The 27,750-nt window shown below is 42.9% G+C and overlaps 1 protein-coding gene across 2 annotated transcripts; it reads right to left on the bottom strand.

Annotated features, from left to right (window-relative positions):
- Positions 1–27,610, bottom strand: wnt4 (wingless-type MMTV integration site family, member 4). 2 transcript variants are annotated; one of them, XM_060910478.1, is made up of 5 exons: positions 26,988–27,610; positions 9,573–9,808; positions 9,357–9,488; positions 9,018–9,160; positions 1–1,650 (listed from the first exon to the last, which is right to left on the bottom strand). In XM_060910478.1, exons 1-5 carry the CDS (start codon positions 27,062–27,064, stop codon positions 1,180–1,182), a joined length of 1,059 nt encoding a protein of 352 aa, XP_060766461.1. In that variant the 5' UTR covers positions 27,065–27,610; the 3' UTR covers positions 1–1,179. The 2 variants fall into 2 exon arrangements, with proteins under 2 accessions (XP_060766461.1, XP_060766462.1); XM_060910479.1 differs by lacking the exon at positions 26,988–27,610 and adding an exon at positions 24,394–24,485 and having other exon boundaries at positions 2–1,650.
- Between the last annotated feature and the right edge of the window lie 140 nt (positions 27,611–27,750).

Here is a 27,750-nt window from a genome sequence, read left to right as displayed (position 1 = left end):
AAGAAACAGACCAGGTCTCGTTCTCTCATCTTTCAAAAGGCGTATATTTCATTTAAACGTACATTCATATGCAGTATCGTCCTCTTCAGTGTATAAAGTCTTGTACAGATCTAAGCGTGCTGTATAACAAGGTTGTTCTATAGAAAACTGTAGAATTAGGTTTTGTATTTTTTTTTTCTTTTTGTACATGGTCATAAATAGTTCAGTCACTCTGCATCATGTTTATTGGAAGAGGGAATGCTCTGAGATTTTTTATTTTTTTTTAATCTTTGCGGTATGTGCGTCTGGAGATGAAAAGTGCTGGAGTCCCCGTGCACAGCATCCATGGTCGGACAAAACAACTCATTTATCATGGTTTTGGAAACATCATTGCAGATCCATGCCAATAACCTGTTTTCAATGTTTTTTTTTGTTTTTTTTTTAAAATCCTGCCTTCTGATTTTGCCTTGTGACACCCCATGGAAAAACACCACGCTTTTTCCTCCCCCCCCCAAAAAAAAAAAAAAAAAGAAGAGAAACTTCTTAATACTCCAAAAAATCCAACGCTGTACATTACTTGTGAGTGATTTTTTTAAAAGCAGCATAAAAATGGCCACCTCTATCTCTATTTTTTAAAAACAGCTTTTTTTTTCCTTTTTTGTCGTTGACATGAGAAATGATATACTAGATGTACACCTGGACTGCATCTCAGTCTGTTAGAAATTCCCTTGATGTCTGTGACTCCAGATAAGATCCTAAAGCAGCATCGATAGTGGGAGGGGAAAGTCTCCTCATCTCCTTCAACCACCCTGGAGTTCACATGTCCGTCCGACCTCCATCCAATTGTCCACCCTTAGACCACTCCCACTGGAGCTAATCACATTACAAAAAATAATAATAATAATAATCATCATCATCACTCCGATTCCAATAAGTTAGAAAACAATACAAAAATAAGAAAGTAACCACAAAAAAAAGGAGAGAAAAATACTCTCAAGTGGGACTTGAAATAAAAAAGAACTCTATTTGCCCCTAAAATTGTGTCCCATGTATGACATGTTCTTTTATAACCGGATGAATTCGTGAATATCTATCTTCCCTTTTTTCTTTTCTTTTATTCTATTTGGAGTCAAAGAAGGAAAGAGGGATTGTTTTCCATTAAGTTCCATTAAGTGGACAGGTTTGAAGGAGAGCATCACATCACCGACACGTGTGCATCTCTACCATCTTGCGGCACTGTTTGCATTTGACGTAGCAACACCAGTGGAATTTGCAGCTGCACCGGTCTACCACCTCCACCTCTTGCGTGTGGAAGCCGCGCCCGCAGCACATGAGCTCGCAGCCGTCGATGGCTTTCGAGGTCTTGTTGCAGTAGCGGCCCACCGTTCCCAGCATGCCTGGCGTCCTCGGGTCGTGCTCGCAGAAGTCGGGGCTCGGGTCCAAATAGACCAGGTCCTCGTCTGTGTGCGGTTTGAACTGCGAGTTGCGCGGAACCAGAGCTCGAGTGGTGCCCACTTTGCGCTGCTCCACCTCGGTGGCACCGTCAAACTTCTCCTTGATGACGTTGCCAACCTTGCGGAAGGGGGGCATGGCTTTCCAGCAGGTCTTGACTTCGCACGAGCCGGAAACACCGTGGCACTTGCAGTCGACTCGCATGTGGTTCAGAATCGCCTGAGGAAAAGGAAAGCAAAGCCATGACCGTGATGACAAATATTCTTGCATATCTACGTCACATTCCCAAAACTCTCATCCCATTTTTCCATCAATGTTTTTGTCATATTGATCATAATGCCTGTCAGTAATCTATCAAACTTACAGCACCTACTGATGATCCTTAAAAGGAATCCAAATTCACCCCATGTGGGAAATAAGGCCGGACCGGCAGACATTTACCGGTAATTTTCACAGTTGCCTGTCTGTATTTCAAAACATCAGACCGGATGGCGGGCGGCACGGTGGTGTAGTGGTTAGCACTGTCGCCTCACAGCAAGAAGGTCCGGGTTCGAGCCCCGTGGCCAGCGAGGGCCTTTCTGTGCGGAGTTTGCATGTTCTCCCCGTGTCCGCGTGGGTTTCCTCCGGGTGCTCCGGTTTCCCCCACAGTCCAAAGACATGCAGGTTAGGTTAACTGGTGACTCTAAATTGAGCATAGGTGTGAATGTGAGTGTGAATGGTTGTCTGTGTCTATGTGTCAGCCCTGTGATGACCTGGCGACTTGTCCAGGGTGTACCCCGCCTTTCGCCCGTAGTCAGCTGGGATAGGTTCATCCCAGTAGAACAGGATAAAGCGGCTAGAGATAATGAGATGAGATGAGACCGGATGGCTCATGAAAAATTGTAAAGATATGGGTCTAATCTACTTCTAATTTTCTTCCAAATGTTACACTGGGCGAATACGTTATGTCATAACATGGCCTGTGAAACAGGGGCCCCCACAGGCCCGACTGTAAAAATTCATAACTCTGCCACCGATGGTCCAAGCCCTGCCAAAATTTCCAGGCACCTCCTTCTCTCTGAGCCCTTTTAAACCAACCCAGGCATGGCCTGATATGACTGCAGCTTGGCCCGCTATTCATCCCGGAGCTCCCAAAAAACTTTAACACGAGCCCTGGTTCGAGCCAGCCTTTAAAAATTCATAACTCGGCCACCCATCGTCCCAGCTCTGCCAAACTTTCCAGGCACATCCCTCTTCCTGAAACCTTTCAAACGAGCCCAGGCTCGACCTGATCCAATGTCAGGAGTGAGCGTGGCTTGCGGAAAACTTCAGCACAAGCCCTGGTTCCAGCTGCTCGCGTGTGAGGGGGTTTAAAAATTCATAACTCGGCCACCGAAGGTCCTAGCACCGTCAAAATATACAGGCACGTCCCACTCCCCAAGTGTCACACCAAAAAAGACAATAATCATGCACTCAGTATTCACTGTTGTTTTTACTGCATGATGCAGTTGAACTAGTGTTTTAGGGTTGACGGGATGTGATTGATCCAGTCAGTTGATTAAGAGTTCAATTTACATGAAACTTTGCAGTACAGTATTAGGTTCAGTGCCAAACTGCCAATCAATGGTTATGATGTTATGTGCATTTTTTTTTTATTGATCATAACAATGACAGTTGTCGTCATATGCTTTGGAGGATGTGTTTATATTTGAATAGAGTTTAATAGAATTTTCTTGTATTTTCTGAGTTCTTGTCCAGCAGATTTTAGTCTGAACGCCAAATGATATGACCGTGTCTAGTTTTGAGTCATTTTAAAAATCATTTTGTTACAAAGTCGCTTGGAATCTCGGACTCAAAATTCGAACTCTATTACGTAAGAATAATTGTATTGTTAATTACTAAATTTCTTATAGACTTATCATAAACATAATATAAAAATAGTTATTGCTGACATAATGTTTCATGAGTGTTATTATAGTACCGATATATGAGGACCAGTAAGTTGTAACCAGCTGGAACATCCCTGGCCCCCTGTACTTTTTTTGAGACACGGGACTGACCTGTGTGTTCTACTGTTTTCTTGTGTAGAATTTAAGCATGTTTTTCTTGAATCTTCTGACATTTTCTTGTAAAAGAGATTCAGTTTGTAGTGTAATTAGCAACTAATATCTAGTGTAATTTGGCCTTTGAGGATCATAAAAATGCGCCTGGAAATAGCTGAGAAGCCATCTCTGGGCATCTAAAGCACTTCAGCTTCCAGGGCCCTAAGGCGGGCCCCGGACCCCACTGTTAAGCATATTTGATAAATAGTGGCAAAGTCATGTTAAATAGCTTACACAGTGATGTCATGCTGAACGTGAGTGCCTGCGCGCACCGGGATGTACAGTGGTGCTTAAAAGTTTGTGAACCCTTTAGAATTTTCTATATTTCTGCATAAATATGACCTAAAACAACATCAGATTTTCACACAAGTCCTAAAAGTAGATAAAGAGAACCCAGTTAAACAAAGGAGACAAAAATATTATACTTGGTCATTTATTTATTGAGGCGGCACGGTGGTGTAGTGGTTAGCGCTGTCACCTCACAGCAAGAAGGTCCTGGGTTCGAGCCCCGGGGCCGGCGAGGGCCTTTCTGTGTGGAGTTTGCATGTTCTCCCCGTGTCCGCGTGGGTTTCCTCCGGGTGCTCCGGTTTCCCCCACAGTCCAAAGACATGCAGGTTAGGTTAACTGGTGACTCTAAATTGACCGTAGGTGTGAATGTGAGTGTGAATGGTTGTCTGTGTCTATGTGTCAGCCCTGTGATGACCTGGCGACTTGTCCAGGGTGTACCCCGCCTTTCGCCCGTAGTCAGCTGGGATAGGCTCCAGCTTGCCTGCGACCCTGTAGAAGGATAAAGCGGCTAGAGATAATGAGATGAGATGAGATTTATTTATTGAGGAAAATGATCCAATATTACATATCTGTGAGTGGCAAAAGTATGTGAACCTCTAGGATTAGCAGTTAATTTGAAGGTGAAATTAGAGTCAGGTGTTTCCAATCAATGGGATGACAATCAGGTGTGACTGGGCACCCTGTTTTATTTAAAGAACAGGGATCTATCAAAGTCTGATCTTCACAACATATGTTTGTGGAAGTGTATCATGGCACGAACAAAGGAGATTTCTGAGGACCTCAGAAAAAGCGTTGTTGATGCTCATCAGGTTGGAAAAGGTTACAGAACCATCTCTAAAGAGTTTGGACTCCACCAATCCACAGTCAGACAGATTGTGTACAAATGGAGGAAATTCAACACCATTGTTACCCTCCCCAGGAGTGGTCGACCAACAAAGATCACTCCAAGAGCAAGGCGTGTAATAGTCAGCAAGGTCACTAAGGACCCCAGGGTAACTTCTAAGCAACTGAAGACCTCTCTCACATTGGCTAATGTTAATGTTCAGGAGTCCACCATCAGGAGAACACTGAACAACAATGGTGTGCATGGCAGGGTTGCAAGGAGAAAGCCACTGCTCTCCAAAAAGAACACTGCTGCTCGTCTGCAGTTTGCTAAAGATCACGTGGACAAGCCAGAAGGCTATTGGAAAAATGTTTTGTGGACGGATGAGACCAAAATAGAACTTTTTGGTTTAAATGAGAAGCGTTATGTTTGGAGAAGGAAAAGACTGCATTCCAGCATAAGAACCTTATCCCATCTGTGAAACATGGTTTTGGTAGTATCATGGTTTGGGCCTGTTTTGCTGCATCTGGGCCAGGACGGCTTGCCATCATTGATGGAACAATGAATTCTGAATTATACCAGCCAATTCTAAAGGAAAATGTCAGGACATCTGTCCATGAACTGAATCTCAAGAGAAGGTGGGTCATGCAGCAAAACAACGACCCTAAGCACACAAGTCGTTCTACCAAAGAATGGTTAAAGAAGAATAAAGTTAATGTTTTGGAATGGCCAAGTCAAAGTCCTGACCTTAATCCAATTGAAATGTTGTGGAAGGACCTGAAGTGAGCAGTTCATGTGAGGAAACCCACCAACATCCCAGAGTTGAAGCTGTTCTGTACGGAGGAACGGGCTAAAATTCCTCCAAGCTGGTGTGCAGGACTGATCAACAGTTACCGGAAATGTTTACTTGCAGTTATTGCTGCACAAGGGGGTCACACCAGATACTGAAAGCAAAGGTTCACATACTTTTGCCACTCACAGATATGTAATATTGGATCATTTTCCTCAATAAATAAATGACCAAGTATAATATTTTTGTCTCATTTGTTTAACTGGGTTCTCTTTATCTACTTTTAGGACTTGTGTGAAAATCCGATGATGTTTTAGGTCATATTTATGCAGAAATATAGAAAATTCTAAAGGGTTCACAAACTTTCAAGCACCACTGTATATATTGAGCATGCGCAGAATAAAAGGCCAGTGAGTTGGTGTCAGAGGCCAAAGAGACAGTGGTGTGTCAGTTATTTTCTCCCGTGAATATTAGCCATTAGCTGCTGCTAGTTAGCCACTGTGGTGACTGTACACACGATAGACTGCTGCGGAAAATGTCTAACGCAACAGGTTATGGGCCCAGTCAGGCAGGCCACAGGTGGCTGAGACTTTTATTCGACGGTGACGAGAAAAGTTACGAACTCTGGGAAACAAGGTTCCTCGTGCACATGGAGTTGCACGGTCTCAGAGATGTTATCCTGGAGGATCCGGAGATAGATTCGGCCGACGAAGGAGCTCTCGCGGAAGATGAGGCAAAGAACGGAGAGGCTTATGCAGAGCTCGTGCAATGTCTGGACAACAAGAGTTTGTCGTTGGTAATGAGAGATGCGAAACGTGATGGAAGAAAAGCACTGGGGATTCTTTGCGAGCACTACGCAGGAAAGGACAAACCCCGCGTTGTGAGTTTGTACTGTGAACTTTCCTCGCTCTATAAAGCTAGCAATGAAACAGTTACTGACTATATAATTCGAGCAGAGACTATATTCACGTCATTAAGAAGAGCAGATGAACAAATAAATGATGGACTTCAGATAGCAATGGTAGTAAAAGGACTACCTGAGTCATACAAGCCGTTCGTAGTGCACATCACACAGACAAATGACGTTGTAACGTTCGTCGAGTTTAAAATGAAACTGCGAAGTTATGAGAGTACAGAGAATTAAAGCCGCAAGCGGCCTTGACGGGCCCTCGCGCCAGCGGCCAAGGGGGGCGGGGGCATGCGTCCCCGCGAAATACCTTCCACAGCTTCTTCAGCAAGAGACATTACTCCCACAATGGCGACAAAGCACAGAATTGGACACATGGCAACAATAGGGTCTCGCACTGTACGGTGCTCGGGGCCTAATAATAATAATAATAATAATAATAATAATAATAATCCTTCAAAAACAAAAGGGTCTCGCACTGTACGGTGCTCGGGCCCTAATAATAATAATAATAACTAGAAACTATATGCCAAGCAGGCACCTTAATGCGAGAGGCAAAAATCACAACACGTTAGGGGGCGCTATAGAGGCCCTGAGGCCCGCCTGGATCTGGGCTTCTGGTTCTCAGTAGCGGTGGCAGTCTAAGAAAAAGGAGCCAAATTTCGTGCGTTGTCGACCATGGCAAGCGCCCCAATAAGGGTCCTGTAAAGAGTTTGCTTGCCAAGTTTGACAAATCGGAAGCTGCAATATCATTTTTGCCATAACCAGCACCCCCAGGGGCGAAAGTGCACAAAATTTGGCGTATATGTCAGGTGAGCTATGAAGAGTTTGCGTATGAAGTTTGATGACAATTGAGTAAATAGAAGATGAGATATAGATTTTTGAAGAATACATTTTTTGGTTTCTCCCATGTCAGTAGGTGGCGCTATGCTGTACATGAGCGATTATGAGTTGGAAAAATAAGTGTCTACAACAGCAACGTACTATCACAAGGTAGTGGTGTGAAGGAAAAGCATTATGGAATTATTTACCAAAAACCCGTTTTGGAGCAATTGCATCGGCCAAAAACAGCGCGCCCCATGGATGAAAATTCCCAAAATGTGGTATACATGACATAGGAGGTAGTAAGAGGGTGGCCGTGAAGTTTGACCAAATTGGAGGAAAGATTGGATTTTTTGCCCAAAAATAGCGCCCCCAGTGGCGAAATATCACAGAAATTGGGTAACATGTCAGAAGCCCAATGAGTGATTTGCGTGTGAAGTATGAGCACTTTTGAGCAATTAGAAGATTTGTTATGAATTTTTAAGCACGTAAAATTGTGCATCGAAAATTGATTGACGTATAACTTCTGAACGGTTAATCCTACGTGAAACGTATTTAGTAACTTTTGTCAGCCATGTCTGTAGATGATGTGTATCAATTTTGGTGACATTCCCATGAACGGTCTAGGAGGAGTTGCGCCCTCTTCGTGGCCATGCATTTCGCACAAAAGTGAAATTACCTCACTTCCTGTTGGTCGTGGCTAATGCATTGGCATTACATTTTTGTCCGGCTTAGTGAGATACATATGCATACCAAATGGCATGCCACTACTACAAACTACATGGCAACCAGGCACCTTAATGCGGGAGGCCAAAATCACAACGACTTAGGGGGCGCTATAGAGGCCCTGAGCCCCGGCCAAGTTTGGGCTTTTGGTTCTGAGTAGCGGTGGCAATTCTCGGAACTGGTGCCAAATTTCGTGCGTTTTCGCCCATGGCAAGCGCCCCGAAAATGGCCCAACAGCGGAGAAAAATAAAGAAGAAGAAGAAGAAGAATAGTGAACTCTTACAAGATCAATAGGGCCTTCGCCCATTCGGGCTCGGGCCCTAAATATGGGAGAAGTGATGTGAATGTGGAAGACAAGGTAATGAAGACTAGCGGGGCAACGAAAGCACGTGGTAGAGGACGTGGAAAGAAAATGGACTTGGCTGATGTCGAGTGTTATACATGCGGTAAAAAGGGACACATGGCTAGGGCATGTCCGGACAACACCCCACAGAGAAGAGAAGATCGAAAGTGGGACACACCACGGCGAGGCAGAGGCCGTGACTACGTGAAGAAAGTTGGTGTCAGAGGCCAAAGAGACAGTGGTGTGTCAGTTATTTTCTCCCGTGAATATTAGCCATTAGCTGCTGCTAGTTAGCCACTATGGTGACTGTGGACACATTGTTCCAGGCTTTTGGCTGAAATTTGGATGGACAGACAACATTTCAGACTCGTCTGTCCTCTGACAGTCTGCTTAAAATTCCTCATTTCCCAAACTCTTCACCCATATTACCGAGTTAAAGATGTCCAGAGTTTATGATATAGGAGATTGTATTAACGTTTAATTACTTGCAGCATTAATTAAGCGAATACATTTATACACTGGCTCGCTAGTTAACGAACTCTTTGATGCTGGTTTTATCTTTTTCCTGCATAACAATCTGATGAATAAACGTGTCCGGAATCTTAATTGCGACGGTCTTTCCCACGTTCAGATCAGACCTTGAGGTCTTTGTTCTATCTTGTTATGGTAGATAACCGCGGAACAGTCAGATTACTACTCCGTTCAGCTTATCAGCATGATTCACACACTATTAATCCATGAGTATGTGCTTTGAGAATTACTAATAATCTTGGAATGGCATCCAATTAAGCCTCCGTGGGCCTCACCTTCCTCCCTGCCTCGTTATTATGGAGATTCATTAGAGCTCGGTTGGACGACTGCCCTTTGCTTCTTTCCCTGACATCCACGAAGGACTGCGAGAAGGCGACTCCGTAGGCGATGTTATCGGAGCACCCTGACCACTGGAAACCTGGAGAGAGTGAAAAAGAAAGGAAAAGAGAGAGATTTTTAAACATGTAAAACCTTCCCTCTACATTCTCTCATGATCATCCATTAATCATCATGACAAGTGCGTTTACACGTTATGACAAGCCTTTTGTGTCCGGAATGAACTTATGTCCTTTTGATTAATCGCCAGATGTTAAAGGCATTCCCTTTCATCGTACCCTGAGGGCTCACGCCGTGCACGTTTCGGTCGCAACCGCACTTCTCAAGCTCCCCGCTGCTGCACGCTCTGGTCACCGCGTACGCAACGCTCGCAGCAGAGATGGCGTACACAAACGCTGCCTCCCTCGTGCCTGTCAAAAGATGGAAAAAGTGATGTAAATATGGTGCCGTGGGAAATCTTGGATAAGGTCGTGTCCTGATATCAATGAGAGTACCTTGCGTGACCACCTTGCCGAAGACGGGCATGGAATCCAACGTGGAGCAGTTCCACCGCCGGTTACGGAACTGGTACTGGCACTCGTCAATGGCGAGCTGAGCGCCTCGGCGTACGGCGTCCATCACCTCCACGTTGCGTTTGCAGATCTGCACTTGCCTCTGGATGAGACCTCGTAGCTTCTCGCAGGTCTCCTCATCCGAGATGCTCCCCACGGACGACAGCTTAGCCAGATATCTTCAGAGAAAGGAACGGGAGTCAGTCAACCAAACGGAGAACAGTATTTTTAAAACGGAGATAGCACGGCTCAGGATGATGATTGCAAAAAAGAGCAGTTTTGAAAGTAAAGAATGTTAAATGGCTATATCAGGTGATCCTCAAAGTTTCAACGTCTGTACCAGTGTCTGGAAAAGAGAAAAGTGATATCGTGCCATCTTTACTCTCAGACTAGCTCATAGTAACCTGCGTTCATTCAGTCCTGAATGTATCCTTGGATGAATATATGATATGTTACTATCTGCGGCACGGTGGTGTAGTGGTTAGCGCTGTCGCCTCACAGCAAGAAGGTCCGGGTTCGAGCCTCGTGGCCGGCGAGGGCCTTTCTGTGCGGAGTTTGCATGTTCTCCCCGTGTCTGCGTGGGTTTCCTCCGGGTGCTCCGGTTTCCCCCACAGTCCAAAGACATGCAGGTTAGGTTAACTGGTGACTCTAAATTGAGCGTAGGTGTGAGTGTGAGTGTGAATGGTTGTCTGTGTCTATGTGTCAGCCCTGTGATGACCTGGCGACTTGTCCAGGGTGTACCCCACCTTTCGCCCGTAGTCAGCTGGGATAGGATCCAGCTTGCCTGCGACCCTGTAGAACAGGATAAAGCGGCTACAGATAATGAGAATGAGATGTTACTATCTGTGTGATGATGTGGTGTGTGAATGAGTGATTCAGATTTATTCTATCCACATTCACTGGATATGAGCAATCACATGCTCTGACTGGCTACATGAAATAAAAACTCTACTCGAAAACAAAACTCCCAAAAATAAAGAAGCAACAAAATATGGAATGAAAGTATTAGATGGTAAGAACCATTTTTTTTCAAGAATTGTTATTATTATTATCGCATTTTTCAGAAATTGCTCTTGTCATTTCGCCGGTTTGTTTACATTCTAAGCGGAAATGATTTTGTCAGACGTTTTGTATAAAGTTTTTATTTATCGTATTTGCAAAAAATAAAAATGCTCTGTTTCTCAAAATCTAGTGAATGTGGATAGAATAAAACAGTTATTCCACTCAATCTTGTCGTACATGAGCTGATAGCCGAAGAGGCACGTAGCGCCAAGTTGGCTATAAGCCATGTAGGATGAGATCAAGTGGAATGACTTAAGCCTAGGTCACAACCGGACGTATGATTTTTTGGCCGTGCGATTTTTGGCGTTTCCCCAAATCGCTGCGTTTTTTTTGTTCGTGGAGAAAGACGCGAAAGACGCACGTTGGCTGTAAGTTTGTCTTGCAACCTGAAAAAAACGTAAGCGCCCATAGAGTTTGTTTGACGTGACAAAGAACCTCTGCGGCCGGTCTACGGCTCGAAAATCAGCACGTCACACGCGCGCCCTCCATGCATTTCACGCGCGCCCTCCGTGCATTTCTTGTGTTTTTTGCACGTAGACCGGCCGTAGGAGCACGTACGGCCGGTTGTGACCGAGGCATTAAATATTTTGGTTTCGTATCAACCATCAAAAAGAAAACGAGTCCAAATGCTTAAACAACTGAGTAAAACTACACAGAGTTAATCCCTGGAGTGTGGAAGCTGAGAAAAGAGTATACATACAGTATGTATATGTTTCATACGGTATATGTATTTTAATTATATAAACATCACATGAAATTTTTTCCCCACCGTCATGTATTTAATACATTTAAATGCACATTTTCTTCTTTGTTTTAAACTTGCTAGGTTTAAGATTTGCCTTTAAGAACATCTAATTATCCATATGCTACAATGCAGATATAAATCAAGAGCTTCAGTTAACTCCGTGTTCACTTCAAACGTCAGAAAGGGAAAAATTGTGACTTTCTTTCACTGTGGTATGGGTGTTGGTTTGAGCCAGATGGACCGGTTTGAGTATTTCAGAAACTGCTGATCTCCTTCCTGGGGTTTTCACACACAACGGTCTCTAGAGTTTACGCAGACAGAATGGTGCGAGAAACAGAAAACATCGAGTGAGTGAGTGATAGTTCTGTGGGTGGAAAAAACAAACACCTTGTTGATAAGAGAGGTCAGAGGAAAATGGACAGATTGGTTTGACTGGCTTTTTTGCCAGGAAGGATATAGTAACTCATATAATCACTCTTTACAACTGTGTTGAGCAGAAAAGCATCTCAGAAGACCGCACTGGGTTCCAATCCTGCAGCCAAGAACAGGAATCTTAGAATCACAAACAAGTTCCGATTAAAAAGGACGGTGAGTGTATAAACAAATCTCAGAAACACAGATTAGGCCAAAAATGAAGCAGCTGGGATTCCCACACTAATTACTAATTGTAGCTAGTTGGTTTACGCTAGTGTTAGCTTGTTGCTAAAAGTTAGCTGCTGAACAGGAATTTAGCTATTTCGGTACAACATAAAAACTATAGATGAAGTTACTTAATTATGGTTCATATTCCACTCCATTACGTATCTCATCTCGTTACTTCATGATTACGGACGCTGACATCGCAAAGGATTCGGGTTGGCTAAATGTTTGAAGTGTTCGACCTGAAAGAGTGTGTCTGCGGGAATCATGGATGCGCCACTTTTGGCATAAATGACACACGGTCTGTATTTTTGGAAATTGGGACCCTGTAATTTTGAATGCTTTTAAAGGCAAATTTTGCCACTAACACGTTCAAGAAATGTGAATTTATTAAATACACCACAAGAATTCTGACCCAACATTCGAATACTTTTCTGTGGACAAACCTCCGCTGAAGAGAGCGAAGATGGATACTGTCCTAAAATCATCCAAACAAAGATGGGCTTCCCAAAAGCCTCTCAACACTGAGAGTGTTCACTGCCCTTCTCGCTCTACTTTTAATAATGATCTTTGTGCTGCGATGCTTTTGGGAAACTCGTCACAGAGCGTCTCGGCATCGTTCCACAGGTTCACTGACCCGTCAGAGCTCTCTGTTTGTTTTGAGCATATGGCAAGAACAAACAGTATAAACATAAGCAGAGTGGGACTGATGAGAAGTTCTTGGAGAGCTTATTGGAGACTCATGTAGACGGGTTCAAGAGGGGAACGCTGAGGGGGCAGCGAACATTATCGTTCACTCTCACCGCGGGGGCAGACAGGTCAGGGACACAGTGATATTCTTCAGGTGTTTGGGAGGGAAGGAGGCAGTTGTGGCATTACTCAGACTCACACTGGGTTCCAGGTCTCTCTTAAGAGCACCTTATAAAAATAGGTCATCTCACGAGCTCATCAAAAACACACTTAGGACTTCCCGTCCAAACAAGTGTCTACTCTGGGAGCGTTAATGGCAGCAAGCGGAGATGTCTGGGTAGCTGAGTTCATGAACAGATAAAAGCTGTTTATTGGCTGCATTGATTGAAGATACCGTTGGAGATGGTTGATACCAATCGATTTGTAATTTCTGTATTAATAATTATTTTTGAATCCCAGTCCTCCACATGATGCATCACGCCAAATCTGAGCTGCTGACAAGGGCTAATTTTGTAGGCCAGGGATGGGATGGGACGGACACCTTCTTGTTCCTGAAGCACTCGTATCACCACTCAGCTCATCCGATAGCTTCCTTCTCACCATCTTCTATCTCATCCACATTCAGGCAAGTGGGGTGACATCACTGACCAGACTAAACCAGCCGTCCTTTCTGATCTTACTGGTCTTATCCGTACTCGGATGTTAAACCGTTTGACGAGGAATATACTGTACGTGAGCTCTAGAAACCATTTTACTCGGCGTCTGACGTTTCTCACGACAGAACTTCACATGGTCGGTGTTGATCGGTGTTCACCCTGTCTGCACATGATTAGAGTTACAATACGGTCTGAAAAATCAAAGCTGAGAATATTGGTACCAGCTGCTCGTACGATGCGAGCGTTCATAACAAAAAAACTTTCAGAAGCAAAACACCTGATAAACGACACGCAAGAGGGCTTTTTCATCTGGGAACGCTTGGGTTAGACCTTGGGGAGAAGGGAAGGGGGAGGAAGGAGCGGTCTTTGTTTCTGGAGCTTTTCCGTTTTATCTTTTCGTCCCTTGACTTTCGCTCGTTGTTTTCCAAACGTGTACTTGCTGTGCTGAACAAAACATGAAGATAGAGACTGTGGAATTTGGACTGGGAACGGGATTGTTGTTAGGTTTTTTTTTTCTCTTCACAAGAATTACGTTGATGTTGAATTGAATTACCTTACTTTGAGCGCCGGGCCCCTAAGCACTGCTTAGCCTCGAGCAACTTAACACGCAATCGCTCAATTCATGACAAGACATGAAACCTTATCATCATCATGAAGACACCTCGACTTATTCTACCAGACATTTCATTTTACCAGAACAACTCACCAAACTTGCAACGTTCACATTTCCTCTCTTTAGGGAGGAAAAAAAGCCTCAGCGTGAGTAACCAGATCTAAACAGATCACTCGCCAGATAAAGATGCTTGTAGCAAATAGAGACGAAAGCAAGGCCCCCACGATGCCTGTGTTTACACCAATATTTGTTATTTACATACTTCTCAGTTCTGCATCACAGGGTGTTCATGACAGCTTGTTGAAAGGTTTGTTTATCCAGAGTAATTTCACAATCCTTTCGGAGATTTCAACCATTTCTTTCTAGCGCCGTTCATTACAGAGCTGCGATTAAAGTGTCCAAACAGCACCAGTTCAGGTACAAACCATCGTCTGCTGAAGGTTCAGAAAAGAGTAACGACTTTACATGGTCGCAGCTCAGTGTTGGTATAATATAATATCATATAATATAATAAATACACAAGAAGGTCCGGGTTCGAGCCCCGTGGCCGGCGAGGGCCTTTCTGTGCGGAGTTTGCATGTTCTCCCCGTGTCCGCGTGGGTTTCCTCCGGGTGCTCCGGTTTCCCCCACAGTCCAAAGACATGCAGGTTAGGTTAACTGGTGACTCTAAATTGAGCGTAGGTGTGAATGTGAGTGTGAATGGTTGTCTGTGTCTATGTGTCAGCCCTGTGATGACCTGGCGACTTGTCCAGGGTGTACCCCGCCTTTCGCCCGTAGTCAGCTGGGATAGGCTCCAGCTCGCCTGCGACCCTGTAGAAGGATAAAGCGGCTAGAGATAATGAGATGAGATGAGATAATAAATACACACTCACACGTCGTCCACTTTAATAGGAGCTTGTTATAGATAGTTTTCACTGACGTCACGGCATTCCGGGGAACGCCCCCCAGCTGCCATCTTGGGGGGCAAACAAAACGGACCATCGCCACTACCGGCTACGTTATCTCGGACGAATTTATGAAGTTATATAGTCAGTTTTCTAAAATAAAGATCAACGTCGGCAAAATCAAGCAAACAGAAGTATATAGACACATTAGACGACATCTCACGACAACGGTATGCAGCCAAACTGGCCTTGATTGGGGGAATTGACCCCTACGAAGTGGACAAAGATGCATTTTCAAGTGACTATGCAGGGCTGCCAAAGCCTGAAACTGCCAAAGCCTGCTCCAAAGCCTGAAACTGACTTCATCAAACTTTAAAGGCTGTCTGATATATACAGCTTTATATATTCACAGCGCGCCTTTTGGTGGATGCCGCCTTTTTCACGGCTGAATCGCGCAGATCCGATTTTTTTTTTTAGAAAAAAAACAGTTTAAATCGGAAAGCTGCGCACATTTGCGCAGTCCTGCACACCGCTCGGCTTTCCGATTTAAACTGTTTTTTTTCTCATCCTTAAACTTCCTGTTTCATGGACTGTAACGGATTTGCTTATTTAGTAATTTTAATACAGAATTTACTTTGAAATTATAATCAGACGCTCCAACGCCCCCCCCCCCCCAAAAAAAAAAAACCCAAAAAACGGATCTGCTTGATTCAGGCGGCATCCGCCAAAAGGCGCGCTGTTTGCATCCCAAACACAAATCAAATCATACAGAATAGACCTAAAATGTTTTTCAAAAATGACCCTTGCGTGAGTGAAGTGACAAGTTTCAAATAGAAACGTGACAAACGAGCGATATTAAGTGTACATTACAATGTAAACGTACACTCAGCGGTTCCAGTTAGGCATTCTCCAGAGATTGTTCACATGATGTTTTGGTTTCCAAAAACAAACTTAAACACAATTGATTGTTTATTTAAACAACTTACCACTTATAAAATGATCGGAGCAGACTTTGCTGTGTTTGGAAGGCTGATAATCCTTGCGGTTGATTCTCGCAAGCCATAGATTTCTCCTTTGTATGCTGAGTTTCTTTGTTTGCTCGCCTTCGTGCTCCCGTACAGTGGGAATTCCATAAAAGCTCCGCTTGACTTCATCATCTGACCTATTACGACAGCCGTGAATACAACAGGTGTGCACCATTGCTAGCTTTAAATAGCCTGCTTGGGTTCTTTTGAAGACTTTGTACTTGCGCGTTACAATGTGTTCTCAGTCACCCGTACGGTAAGCCTGACCCCCAAGATGGCCGCCACTAGGGAATCCCCGACTCTGTGACGTCATGTGAAAACTATCTATTGAGTTCCTGTTCTCGGCTGCAGGACTGGAACTCAATGTGTTGTTCTGTTTTCTGTTGCATACTGAGATGCTTTTCTGCTCACCACGGTTGTCAAGAATTACTATATCCTTCCAATCTGTCCGTTTTCCTCCGACCTCTCTTATCAACAAGGCGTTTGTTTTTTCCACCCACAGAACTGTCGCTCACTCATTCACTCACACTGCAAAAAAAAAAGTCTTAGCAAGTGAAAATATCTTGAAAATAGTTGAAAACGATCTCGCATTTCCTATTAGAAGCATCAATTCTGAGATTATCAAACCTAGCTCTAGATTGCAACCGACTTATTCTAAGATGTCTTATCAAGTAAAAATATCTGTCCATGCAGCAAGAGTAAGGAATTTTCTCCTTAAATTCACTTTTCGATTTTTTGCAGTGCACTCACGCGATGGTTTTTGTTTTTCGCACCATTCTGTCTGTGTAAACTCTCGAGACTGTTGTTTGTGTCTGAAAACCCCAGGAGATTTCTCAGCAGTTTCTGAAACACTCAAACTGGCAGTCCATCTGGCACCAAGAAAGAAAGTCACACTTCGAGATCGCGATTTTTTTTTCCTCCCCGTTCTGATGTTTGAACATCGTGAACATGAACTGAACCGAAGCGCTTGATTTGTATCTGCGTGATTTGATGCGCCGTGCTGCTGTCAAGGGATCGGCCGATGAGATGGGAATCGCGTAAAATAAAACAGAAGGTGGACGCACGGGTGTTCCTAATAAAGTGGCCAGACGTAAAGTCTGTTACGTCTCGGACGCCCCGCTCTGCCCGTTCCTAGGGCAACAGGTCAAATCTGAGAAGGTCACTGATCTCTGCGTGAAAATAGATCACGCCAATGGTTTGTGTCATGTGACTCGTGATGCAAGCAGGCGAACGTTATCCAGGTGAAATCACACAAACCGCTCGGTCATTAGTGTTTACGTTGAGGTTCATCAGATAAGCTGACATGACCAAAAAACACATATGTAGTATAAATCCAGAACGACCCAGAATCTCTTCCCTCGAGGTCTCGTTTTAACTCTAGAGGGCAGTCTTTTCTCAGTTTCTCCTTCAAGCTTTGGCTGGACAGCATTGTCAAATCTGATGTGCATCCGGGTCGTTGTACACTAGCGTTAAAGAAAACGCTAATTAATAATTCAGGATGTGACATCTTTAAGTCAAAGGATGCATGATTTTTTTTAAATGTATCCATATATCCAACCTGTCCGATACGATGATCTTTGACAGCAGTTCTTGGAATAAAATGGATATGGAGTGAGATGGAAGAGTGCAGCATTACAGTGGAAGGAAAAATACGTCCTTTTGACACACACAGCTCAGAAATACTCAGGAAGCACGTCAACGGCCAATTCGGCTTGGTTTTTGTGGGTGCCAATATTTTTTCAACTTCATTCAAACAGCCTAACCGTGCTTCTGCAGTGTTTGCATACATATATTCTTAATCACGACTTATACTTGCACTATGTGCAGATTTCTGTGTTTGAAAAGATCTTTTTCTTGGGGACAGAGTCTCATTCCTGAAGCTCATCTGGCCTTCCTGTACGTTCAGCGTGATAAAACACAGATCCCGACGAGCGACGATGGATTGAAGAGAAGCCGGGGAACACGCAGCACACGTGCAGAGGAATTAGCACGATTAACCCGACCGTTTTATTTCTGTGTGGAAATCAAGTCGAGTAAATCTACACCAGGTGTGTAGAAACGATGGAAAGATGAGGAAAAAAAATGATGGGATGTTTTGTTTCTCACGAGGTATGGACTGGAAGACGACGACTCTACCCTGAAATAAAAGAAGGGACCAATTAAAGCGAGACGTTTTTATTAAGCCTCGACAGGATCACCTGCTGAAACGGCCGTGTGTGTGTGGGAACACGGCTTTCACAACTTCATCGACCTGTTGTCAGCGGTGTTATTTGTGTTAAGCAGCGTGAGGCGCCAGGATATATTTTGCATTAGCGGTTTCTTCTCGTGTTGCTCATCAGCTGTGGACTATTTATTGACTGTCGCACGGTTAAACCTTTGTTCTTTCCATCACACGTGGTGTCACAGAGCCGGCCCAGCGCTCTCAACAATGTCATAACCAAGCGAAAAAGAACTCGAGGCCAGATGGAAGAAGCACAACGTTTATATCTCTCCTCAGTTTTTAAGAAGATTTGTTTCGATTATAATTAATTCTTATCAGATGTCCTTTAAAAGGTAGACTGCCTTTCAGATTTTTCAAGTGTAGGATAAAAAGAATGCAATTTTTCCCCCCGACACCCAATTATTTTTGTTTAGTGGACCGAAAGCTACTGAATTCTAATCACAGACTTCCAATTTTATTTTATTTATTTTAAAAATAGAACAATTAATGACTTTAGCATCACGTGGCCCTAAATTCTCCCCTATTTTTTCCTGCTTCACCATGACCCAATTCAAGATACTACATCATGCATCACATCACGTGATGGTCTTTTCCCGTTCACACAAGGCATTGTGGGACACAAATCTGAAACAGGAGAGAAAAATGGAGGACGTGAGTGTGCGAATGAAACGTGAAAGACCGACTACAGTAACGGAAAGAAAGCGAGAAGAAAAGATGTTATGTTCTATACGAAGGAAAGGAAACGCAGGACCAAACTAATAAATATGGGCGCTCAGCGAGCACCTCGGTGTGATCAGCTGTTCGTTTAGCGACAGAATGATGGAACTGTCAGTGCACGCTCAAAGGGAAACCTGTAGATGGCAGTAATGCGACACTGTGGATGCCAGCTGCTGTAAAACCCAAAAGAAGAAGAAGAAGGGAAACCTGCGCATGCGCACACGGACTTCCTCTGTCTGCTTGACTGCGCAAAACGAGCGATTTCATGCACATTATTTGCTTTAATCCCCTCAAATTAAATAACTTCCCAGCCACAGAATAGCCTGATATTTTGAGATATTACAGAAATAAACATACATCACAATGACCACATTTCAGACGGAACTAAATTTCACCGATTTTATGAAATCGAAAGGACGTCTAGCTTTAAGCAATTTTATCTTTTTATATCTGTGCTTTCTTGTTATGAACACGGATACAAAGCTTTATTCTATCCACATTCACTGGATATGAGCAATCGCGTGCTCTGATTGGCTACTCTACTACTAGGATATCAGCTCATATACCATGAGGAGAGAAAAACAAAATGGCAGGGTGTGTTGCTGAGCCAACGGAGGATGAAATAAAAACTCTACTCGAAAACAAAACCCCCAAAAATACAAAAAAAAGCGCAACAAAATATGGAGTGAATGTGTTTGATGGTAAGAACGTCTCATCTCATCTCATTATCTGTAGCCGCTTTATCCTTCTACAGGGTCGCAGGCGAGCTGGAGCCTATCCCAGCTGACTACGGGCGAAAGGCAGGGTACACCCTGGACAAGTCGCCAGGTCATCACAGGGCTGACACATAGACACAGACAACCATTCACACTCACATTCACACCTACGCTCAATTTAGAGCCACCAGTTAACCTAACCTGCATGTCTTTGGACTGTGGGGGAAACCGGAGCACCCGGAGGAAACCCACGCGGACACGGGGAGAACATGCAAACTCCACACAGAAAGGCCCTCGCCGGCCCCGGGGCTCGAACCCGGACCTTCTTGCTGTGAGGTGACAGCGCTAACCACTACACCACCGTGCCGCCCGGTAAGAACGTATCTTTTTAAAATTTTTCCAAGAATTATTATTATTGTCGCATTTTTCGCTGGATTCGCCATCACTAAACAGAACAACCTCCTGTCACAAGCACCGATCTTCAACTTCCATAATTGTAACATTAACATCGACAACTCTTCTTAATTGATCGATGAACCTTGAACACTTTCACTTCTTTTAGAAAGTTTGAAGCTTAATTTTTTCGATAAAATGTGTTTTTACAAATATTTTACTACACATGAATGCAACTTGTCATGTCTCCGCTAAGCGGAAATGATTTTGTTGGATGTTTTGTATAAAGTTTTGATTTATTGACTTTGCAAAATATAAAAAGGCTTCGTTTCTCAAAATCCAGTGAATGTGGATAGAACTCAATCTCGTCGTACACGGCTTATACGCACCTTGTCAGCTATCACCTCATGTACGACTCGGTTTCATGGACTAATTGTTAAATATCTGAGAATAAAAACAATACAAAAAAAAATTTGAGGTTTTTAAAAAAAAAATTATTTTGTAGTTAAATCACTCCTCGGGAAAACACTTAAAAGGTTTTGATGACACACGTCCACATAACTTTCAGTTAAATGCTCTCTAGAATGTACAGTATATGCCCCGCCCCGGAGGCGTGTCTTGCTCTACAGGAGCAGCTAGTTAGCAGTAAACATGGCTCCCGTTTCCAAAAATGGTTTGATTTGAAAGAGAGAGAAGTTTGTACGAGATCAAGGTTAAGTAGTGACGCATTTCTCATTGGCGTTTTACGCACTTGTGGTTCTTCGACTGAAACGGTCGCTTCAAAAAGACTTCGTAAAAGAAAATTTCTCTATGTTTAGCTATCGCACTTAGCTACTGTCCGATTTGTCGATCTTAGATTTGGTGTAACTTCAACGCTGTTGGTTGTCGTGCAAGAAATCAGTCTAGTGTTTCAACACGACATCGCTCTGACTTTCTGTTTTAGCAGGAAGTGCGTCAATATATGGAATCAGATCACGTCTAAGAAGCTAGTTCATGAGGAATTGACCTTTTAGAATCTTTCAAACCATCCAATAAAGGGTACTAAAGACAAGTGTACCTTTCGTACACTTTAAAGCTTTTCCATAAAAGGTAATTATAGTCCGATTATGTAACTTTAATCTTTTTAAAGCTGCATTACGTCTTTCCAGATGAAAGATACATATTAAATTAGGTCCAGGAAAATATAACGATATAATATCGATATCGTGATAAATTGTCCCACAATACTTTTTTTTAAGCTACTGTATCGTGCATATTGTGATTTTTTATATCCTTTAATTTTACTTTTTATACTATTTCAACATTTTTAGGAACCTGAAAGCAGCTGATTTTACTTTTTTTTTTAACTGAATCCTATTTTTTTTCCTCCTTTTGTTTCTTTTGTACATACACTTTATCACGAGACACATCGTGCATCATATAAATGTCATCAAGTATCGTGATGTGATATTTCTGTCGCATCACTCGGCTGTGTTAAAGCTACAGGAGATAAGAGCACCTCCCTCACGACAAGAACATTTCCAGATTAGTCCCTTTTTTTTCTCAGAGCGTTCCTGCTTCACGAACTCCAGAACACTGTAAACATCCAGCACCTTCTCAAACCCGGGCTGCAGTCCCATCGTGTAATTCAGTAAAACTCTTGAATCCGTCGTTCACCGCTGTGTACATGAAGCCCACCTGGACTGCAGTATATTTATATTCATTAATGATTAAGCCCATTAACCTGGCGTCTCTTTATTAATGATTCATCCCATTAAATCAAGCCCTGCTCAGGTGTATGAAACCGGAACTGATGAGGAACAAAAACTTTTGACTCGCTTCATAAAACGTACATGGTGACGTACCGTACTACTTCAATGAGAATCACGTCGCTGGATTGACCTGCACACGATCACGGCTTCAAGACAAAACCGTATGTCGTCGATCACGCAAACAACAATCATGAAAGGATTATTATCGATTATAATATATCGATCAAATCATCTGTTTTGAAGCTGATGTGTAAATTTGTAGAAAGACTTTTAATTTTGGTCAGCAATCGCAAAATAACGGTAGACACAGGTGCTGATGGTCACAGGGCAAGCGGAAGGATATGAAATTGAATCGTATGGTATCATATCGTATCGTATTCAGTGGTATCGTCAGATATCGAATCATAGCCTGAAGAATCAATATAGTGTGTCGTATTTAAATAATATCGGCTGGCTTTTTTCTGTGGTCTATCAGATATATTCCATTCAGCTAGCATGATATTGATCAAGTCGAAGACGAGTAGCTGAATGGAATATATCATGGATATACCATGAAAAAAGCCAGCCAATATTATTATTATTATTATTATTATTATTATACATACACACTCTTCATATCAGCATTCTTGAAGGCTGACAATAGCTTACCCGCAACTCAGTGCTGTTAGCATGGCAATCCAGTTAGCTTCTGGCCAGCGTAGCGTTAACGAGGGCCGACACTAGCTTACATGCAACTTGGTGCTGTTTGTGCAGCAGTCCAGTTAGCTTCCAGCCAGCATAGCAGTAGCATTAGCGAAGGCCGATGCTAGCTTACCCGCGACTCAGTGCTGTTAGCATGGCAGTCCAGTTAGCTTCCAGCCAGCATAGCAGTAGTGTTAGTGAAGGCTGACACTAGCTTACCCGCAACTCAGTGCTGTTAGTGCAACAGTTCAGTTAGCTTCTAGCTGATATAGTATTAGCACAGGCCAATGCTAGCACAGTCAAGCCAAATATTATTCTTATTTTCCCTGTGTAATTTACTGAGTTACTTTTAAAATCAACATGAACAGCTACACACAACGGCGCGACCTGGCAGCCAAAATTCCCTCAAAATCTTCCGCTTTTAACGAAGCAAACCTCGTGGCCATGTTTGTTTACAAACTGTCAGAGTCACTTGCTAGTACGAAAGTTTTACATCTCCGACGTGTCTCTTTTCCAGTTTTTCAATGTCCGTCAGTATGTTTTTCTCTTCTAAATATGCGTGAAGAATATCTAATGAAGTTTTGGGAGCCTTTCGAGTGTTCAACGCATCTTTAGTTTTCAGTTTATTTATTTAGTGCTTAAACCAAGCACTGGATTAACCTCGTCTTCTCTCTTTCCCGGCAAGCAAAAAAAATGATCCTGTGCATGCACAGCAGAAAAGTTTTGTCACTGGGATCTTCGCATGAGCTCCGACATGTGACGTCGTGTTGTCTTGACAATGTGCAATATTATAACAATATTGCACGCTCATTCTCCATCGAGTAGAGCGGCATAATACGTGGAGGATAAGCGATATGATAACAATATTGCATGCCATCAATAAACCTGCTAGAAGGGAATCGAACACGTTTTTATTCCATGGAAAAAGTGGCCTGTATGTATAATAATGTATCGTATCGTATTCAATGGTATCGATAAATACTGAATCGTTGCCAGGAGAATCAATATAGTGTATCACATCAGCAGATTCAAGAACATTGTCAAAAATTAAATCATCTTATGAATTGAAATCTTATCGTATAGTATAGTATCATATCAGATTCAGTGGTATTATCAAATATCAACCAGCCTTAGCATCCCTTTTTTTCTTCTTAAACCTATAAGCAAACCAAAAGGCAGTTTAATACACCACAATAAAAAAAAAATAGAAATAAACTCACTCCTTTTGAATAACTAAAATAATAATAATAATAATAATAATAATAATAATTATTATTATTATTATTATTATTATTTAGATTAGATGAGCTGCATTTCCCGACCCAGAAAACTTCAGACATCTTGATTTCTGAGCTGAAAGAGACTCGTCAGAATCAAATCTCTGCATGCGTTTGTTCTGAAATCATCTCAGTAATCCATCAGAGGAAAGGGATATCACCTGGATTGTTTGATTTTTAAGGTGGATTACTGTGACGACTTACAGTTTATGTACATGAAGTCTCTTTTGAAGCGATGTGAAAAATCTGCTGCATGACTCGATATTGATTTATTTCTCTGAACTGAATAATTTTCCCACAACATAACTCTGCTTTCAACAACCCTGGATATTCAGAGTCCGTCAGCTAAGTAAATGAACCGTGCGCAAGTAAATAAACGTCATTGTTCTGTTTAGAATCGAAGTTTAAAGTGGGTATTATGGTATTATTCTTTGACTGTTTACATACTTGTTTCATATTCTTTGAAACTTGAAGCTGCCGTTATAAATGACAGATTTGTAAATAGCTTTCATCCATTTCATTCAAAATCCAGCCACGGTTTAAGCCACAGCTTAAGGCATACTTGCATTCATGGCTCTCTCACACACACACACACGCACGCACACACACACACACACACACACACACACACCTTTTTTACTTCTTTAATTTTTGTCAGTTTTGCCAAGCGTGATGTGAAGCTGCCTGCTCCTACCTGCTCCCCACAACTCCCGTTCAAATCGTTCTGTCAAAATAATCATATTTCTGTAGACAGGTAAAGAGGTTTTTTTTTTTTTTTTGCCTTATCCTCTCGTGGGCTGCGTGCCTGTGCATGTCTGAGAGCTTCTCCTGTCACCACACCTAGAGCTCAGGTCCAAAAACACGGCCAAAAAAAAGACTGACGGGCACGAAGGACGCTCCAGGGGGAAAATTTGCACAGATAAATATCAATCAGCCTCTTCTGAAAACCTGTTCTGTATCGTCTCAGCTGCAGCTAGGCTTCACTCCGAAAACAAAAGATTCCGGGATCTTGTGCACGTTCTCCAAACAGTGTCATGACCAAACTTTTCGACTGTGCCTTTACAGGAACCTTAATGGTGCACGAATCATTTCCTGAAGAACCCTAATTTCAGTCCACTCACCAAATTAAACAGTGTATAAAACAAATACACACCAATTTTGATGTCCTGATTAGGCGAGTTCCAGCTCATAAATAATACAACAGTTCCACGATTGATTTTCGAGCTCATTTATTCACTATTAAGGTCCTGGGGAGGTTTCTGAGAGTGAGACTGTTCAGTAAACCTCCACGAGGTCTTCCAGGAACCTTTGGTTTTTAGCGTGGCGCTAAACCACATACAGCAGTTGACGTTTTGGGAAACCTTTTGAGGGGTTGTTTCAGCTGAGAAATTTTTCAGTCGTAAAACTTCATAAAGAACAACAAGGAGACCCAAAGTTTACTAATGGAACCTTCGTTTTCTGAGCTAGAACTAGCTGGTGTCTGAATTAGCATGTCAAACATCATGTTTAGCATTTTGTGGTTGTTAGTGAAATTGAGCGTCTATACTCTATACGGGACCTTCATGAACATTTCTATCTGAAAATGATCTAAAGAGTTCAAGCAGGAAATATCGCAAAAAGATCATGTGAAGTAAGCTACTCGGTAGAACGTTCCTAGAAGATCTTTTATAGGTTCTTTAAAATGAGACCGCTATCAGAAACCTTCACAGTTCTTCGAGGAACCTTAATATCGATACGCTTGCTTGTGGAACCCTTGTTTCTGTGAGCTGGAACTCACATACAGTTCTACGACCCTTGTGAAACATCATGATGGAGTGCTGATTGCTGTGTATTGTGTACAGTTAGAGTTCTTATTGAGGTGATCGGGTCCGTTAAGGAACCATTCATACGTTCTAAAATGTCTTCTATAATGTGATTTAGATAAACTGTAAAAACAAAAGGTTCTTGGAAGACTTGGGTGTTCTCCGAACAGTCTGACTATCAGAAACATTCACTCTGCCTTTACATTACATGAATGGTGGATCAGTGGTTCCGGAAAGAACCCTACTTTTGATATAAATATACAGCCGTCTTCAAGGAGTAAACACTACAACAAAACACACCGCTATGTTTGTTCCAGCTTCACGTCCACAAGAAAACTTTGGGGTTCCTTATTGAAACTAGGGTTCTTTTAGGAACCATTTGTCTCAAGAACATTGTCTGGTGATATGTACACGGTAATCGGAAAAACAGCTTTTTCTGTAGGAGCCTTTTTTTAAAGAGCGTATCTAACGTTCATACGAGAAGATATTTTAGAAAAACGTTCAAGGGTCCTTCAGGTTTTAAATGTTCATGAATTTGTCTAAAAGAACCCTAATCTCAATAAATGTAAATCGTACACAATTAGCAATCCTCCACCGGGTTTATATATTCTGTGTGAGTTCCAGCTCAGCAAATGAAGGTTCCACGAGAAAACTTTGAGGTCCTTTATTGTACAGTATTTCTGAATTTTATGGACAAAACTGTTTGCACTTCTAGATACGTCTTAAAACAAAACAATTCTGGAAACGCCTTTGGATTGTCTTGATAGTAGCTCTTTATAAAAGGAAAAAAAGAAGACATGTCATCAGTTCTTGAGATAAATGATCCCTGGAATTTCTGCGCTCTGAGATCATACAGGTTCCTCAAAGGTTCTTTGGGTGGAAAAGGAGCCGTGAGAGTTTCTTATTTAAAAATAATAATAATAGCCCGGATCCCTGAGAGTTCCTGACTTATGTAAGCTGTTGGTCATGTAACTGCGAACCTGGTCCTGTATGATGTATGTAAGTAAATAAACAAACAGGAAAACATTCCCAGCGCTGTGATGTTCAGCACTAGTGAACGATTTTCCTTGATAATTTGTCTAAATTTATAAACGACTGAGTTATGCACATTTTCTGGCATGCTGTTAACCCCACAGGGAAGCTTTGTGGTGTGTGATGTGTGTACAGGTGTGTAAAGATATCTGTCTATAAGCTGATATCGATGATGAGAATCTTTTTCAGTGAATGGCTCAGAAATAAAGGTGGCACAGTCCAGCTTTTATACCTTCTCTATCCATCTTTCAGCTTTAATCAGAGCTTTAAAAAAAAAAAAGACCCACATGGACCTTCCCAGGTAACAGACAGCACACACACACACACACACACACACACACACACACACACACACTCCTGATCCTGATCTATCAGCTGTCACTTTGATCAATGCACAGAAACATGGAGAAGGAAAAACGTGAGGTGTGTGTGTGTGTGTGGGTGGTTCACTTACAGCCAGTTGCTGGCGTTGGCGGAGAGAAGCGCCAGGAAGAGCATCAGGAGAGACCTGAGTAAACAGCCCGAGGTCATCTTGAAACTTATAGAAAATAAAAAATAATAATAACAACAAGAAGACAATCCACAGGAGGGGGAAGGATGGATGGATGGATGGATAGACGGACGGACGGATGGATGGATGGAGGGAGGGAGGGAGGTGAGCGCACGTCTTCTTATAATGACTGTAATTATTATTATTACTTTTATTTCATTGTAATGGTTTTTTGAGGCAAATCCCACTTTAAGCGGTTAATCCGTACACGGTATCCAGCCGGAGGAGCGCGCGCGTCTCGGTTCAGACCAACTTGACAAATGGGAGTGTTTAAGGGAAGGCAGTCTGCTGACTCTGTCCCCGGATACACGCGCGCGCTGTCTGTCTGTCTGTCTGTCTGTCTTGCGATATGTCGCGCGCGGAGTCTCCTTCGGTCCCGGGTTTGTCCGTGTGTGTCGGCGCGCGCCGCCCGTGAACGCGCCGCAGCCCCGCGAGACCCTGTCCTGCGGTGGAGTTGAGCGCGCGCTGTGTGTGATGAGCCGCAGTGACGCGCCGCCGCTCTGAGCGCGCAATTTAGTCGCTCCTGGAGGATCCGGAGGGCGGTGCGACATGCGGGGGGCAGGTTACAGTGAGTGTGTGTGTGTGAGTGATAGAGGCGGGTTTAAAAGCGCGTTATGTCTGATTTCTGCAGCAGTTCACACTGAGTCCAAGTCTGAGTTCCCTTCTT

Source organism: Neoarius graeffei, chromosome 26 (assembly GCF_027579695.1).
Source record: "Neoarius graeffei isolate fNeoGra1 chromosome 26, fNeoGra1.pri, whole genome shotgun sequence".
In the NCBI taxonomy this organism is placed as follows: Eukaryota; Metazoa; Chordata; class Actinopteri; order Siluriformes; family Ariidae; genus Neoarius; species Neoarius graeffei.
The sequence above is the reverse complement of the archived record's forward strand: the minus strand, read 5'-3'. Positions and strand labels throughout refer to the sequence as shown.